At 42.7% G+C, this 3,326-nt stretch overlaps 1 protein-coding gene across 2 annotated transcripts in view; it reads right to left on the bottom strand.

Annotated features, from left to right (window-relative positions):
- Positions 1 to 3,074, bottom strand: part of LOC133663211 (pyridoxal kinase-like) — a 25,144-nt gene extending 22,070 nt beyond the window's left edge. The window contains exons 1-2 of one of the 2 annotated variants that reach the window (XM_062067507.1): positions 3,020 to 3,074; positions 2,788 to 2,885 (exon numbers count right to left, since the gene is read on the bottom strand). In XM_062067507.1, the coding sequence (XP_061923491.1) occupies positions 2,788 to 2,877 (90 nt within the window). In that variant the 5' untranslated portion in view covers positions 2,878 to 2,885; positions 3,020 to 3,074. The other variant, XM_062067506.1, reaches the window with a different exon arrangement.
- Positions 3,075 to 3,326: the final 252 nt, after the last annotated feature.

Raw genomic sequence — 3,326 nt, 5'->3', positions numbered from 1 at the left:
AATTGAACATGATTTATTTTTGCACATATCACTTACATTGGATAGGATGAGATTGTGTAGGTCAGTGGCTCTCAATTATTTTCTCTCACGCCCCCCCTAAAGAACAACATTTTGTTCACGCCCCCTACTGAAGTCAATGTTTTTTTTTTAATATCTTTTGTTATCCTATGTAAAGAACGTTCTTTACTAACACTAAAGATGTTATTACACCATTGCCTCTCACGCCCCTTCTCCCCCGACACCTCACAAAAAGTATGCGATCACGGTACTGCCTCTCACGGCCCCCCACACACACCTATTACGGTGCCCAAAGCACTGTGTTAATTTTTTCTAGGGAAGGAATTCTCTCACGGCCCCCCCCTGAAATGAATGTTTATTTATTTATCTATATGTGTGAAGACATATACGCAATTAGGTTATTGCCTCTCACGCCCCCCCACACAAATCACATATCACGGCACCCCGACTATTTAAGAAGCTTTTTCACACCCCCCTGAATGTTTATTTAACTATATGTGTCAAGATATACGCAATTAGGCTATAGCCTCTCACGCCCCTCATGCACACATATCAGGGTGCCCAAAACACTGTGTTAAATTTTACTAGGCGACATAATTTTTTCACACCCCCCTTGAAGCAAATGCTTATTATTTGTCTATATGTGTCAAAAAGTATGTGTTTATGGTATTGCCTCTCATGACCCTCCACACACATATGGTGCCCAAAACACGGCGTAAAATTTTTCTAGGCGACATAATTTTTTCATGACCCCCCCTTAAATAAATGTTTATTATTTATCTATGTTTCAAAAAGTATGCGATCACGGTACTGCCTCTCACGCACCCCCCCCCACAAACACCTATCACGGTGCCCAAAGCACTGTGTTCATTTTTTCTAGGGGAAGGAATTCTCTCACGCCCCCCCTGAAGTGAATGTTTATTTATTTATCTATATGTGTCAAGATATATACGCAATTAGGCTATTGCCTCTCACCCCCCCCACCCCACACACACAAATATCACGGCACCCAGACTATTTAAGAAGCACTGTTAAATTTTTGTAAAAGACAGATTTTTTTCACACCCCCCCTGAATGTTTATTTAACTATATGTGTCAAGATATAGTCAATTAGGCTATTGTCTCTCAATCCCCCCTCCCTCACACACACACAAATATCACGGCTCCCCGACTATTTAAGAAGCACTGTTAAATTTTTCTAAAAGACAAGATTTTTTTCATGCCCCCCCCCCCCAAATGTTTATTTAATTACATGTGTCAAGATATAGGCAATTAGGCTATTGCCTCTCACGCCCCCCCAGCACACACACACAAATATCACGGCACCCCCGACTAATTAAGAAGCACTGTTAATTTTTCTAAGACAGATTTTTTTCACGCCCCCCTGTTTATTTACCTATATGTGTCAAGATATAAGCAAATAGGCTATTGCCTCTCACCCCCCTTAAATGAATGTTTATTATTCATCTATATGTTTCAAAAGTATGCGATCACGGTACTGCCTCTCACGCCCCCCCCACACACACCAATCACGGTGCCCAAAGCACTGTGTTAATTTTTCCTAGGGGAAGAAATTCTCTCATGCCCCCCCCCCCCCTGAAATGAATGTTTATTTATTTATCTATATATGTCAAGATATATACGCAATTAGGCTATTGCCTCTCACGGCCCCCCCACACGCACACCTATAACGGTGCCCAAAGCACTGTGTTAATTTTTTCTAATAATAATAATAATGGATTAGATTTATATCCCGCTTTTTCTATTGTTAGATACTCAAAGCGCTCACAGAGAAGTGGGAACCCATCATTCATTCACACCTGGTGGTGGTAAGCTACATTTGTAGCCACAGCTGCCCTGGGGTAGACTGACGGAAGCGAGGCTGCCAGTTTGCGCCTACGGCCCCTCCGACCACCACTTTCTAGGGGAAGAAATTCTCTCATGCCCCCCCCTGAAGTGAATGTTTATTTATTTATCTATATATGTCAAGATATATACGCAATTAAGCTATTGCCTCTCACGCCCCCCACCCCACACACATATCACAGCCTATTTAAGAAGCACTGTTAAATTTTTCTAAAAGACAGATTTTTTTCACGCCCCCCCCTTAAAGTAAATGTTTATTTAACTATATGTCACGATATACGCCATTAGGCTATTGCCTCTCACGCCCCCCACGCACACATATCAGGGTGCCCAAAACACAGCGTTACATTTTACTAGGCGACATAATTTTTTTTACACCCCCCCTCCGAGCGAATGTTTATTATTTATCTATATCTGTCAAAAAGTGTGAGATTACGGTATTGCCTCTCATGACCCTCCACACACATATCACGGTGCCCAAAACACGGCGTTAAATTTTTGTAGGCGACATACTTTCTACTTACACCCCACCTTAAAATAAATGTTTTTTATTTAATTACAGGTTTCAAAAAGTATGTGATTACAGTACTGCCTCTCACGCCACCCCCCCAAATTGTTAAATTTTTCTACAAGATAGATTGTTTTCACGCCCCCTCTGAAGTGAATGTAAATGTATCTATATGTGTCAAGATATACGCAATTCAGCTATTGCCTCTCACGCCCCCCCACACATATAACGGCGACTCCACTATTAAGAGAGGCACCGTAGGTGTACCTAATGTAATGACTGCCCATGAAACAAACACATACATACAACGCTTTTTAACGGCGTTAACATGGCTTAACGTCTTTGTAATTCAAATGGAGCTCTTTTAAATGTGAGCTAAAGGTGTAAAACGTTACCTGCAGAGGGAACGACGCCGACTTATTGCCCACATATCCGCGGACAACGTGACTCTGAATGGACAACACGCGACATTCCATCTCTGCCATGAGTCGAGCTTCACTTCAACGACACCAAAGGAGCAGCATTAAAAAAGAAGAAAACTCTGACAAGCAAGAAAAAAGGAAGTAAGAACGCCCCCGGAAAGCAGCTTATATTTAACTCCTAGGCTGGACTCATAGCTGGACTTGCCTTCTCTGATGGGGACTAAACGTCATCGTCAAGTTGACTTCAACTTCCGGATACATCGAAACACCCGGATGTAGGTAAGCTTGTACTGTTCTGCTACGGCAACAACACTCGGACAAAATACATCGTAGCGATTGCCATACGTCACACTATCATGTTGACTTGTATAATATAAAGATAAATAATAATTCGCTCGAGGGCGAGGGCGGGGGCGGGGGGGGGGGGGGGGGGTGGGGGGGGTAAAAAAAATGTCCAGATATTTTACACAGGTGTTTTGGGCACCCTGATATGTGTGCGTGAAGGGGGGGGG

This window comes from Entelurus aequoreus, linkage group LG13 (assembly GCF_033978785.1).
Source record: "Entelurus aequoreus isolate RoL-2023_Sb linkage group LG13, RoL_Eaeq_v1.1, whole genome shotgun sequence".
NCBI classification, from domain to species: domain Eukaryota; kingdom Metazoa; phylum Chordata; class Actinopteri; order Syngnathiformes; family Syngnathidae; genus Entelurus; species Entelurus aequoreus.
The sequence above is the reverse complement of the archived record's forward strand: the minus strand, read 5'-3'. Positions and strand labels throughout refer to the sequence as shown.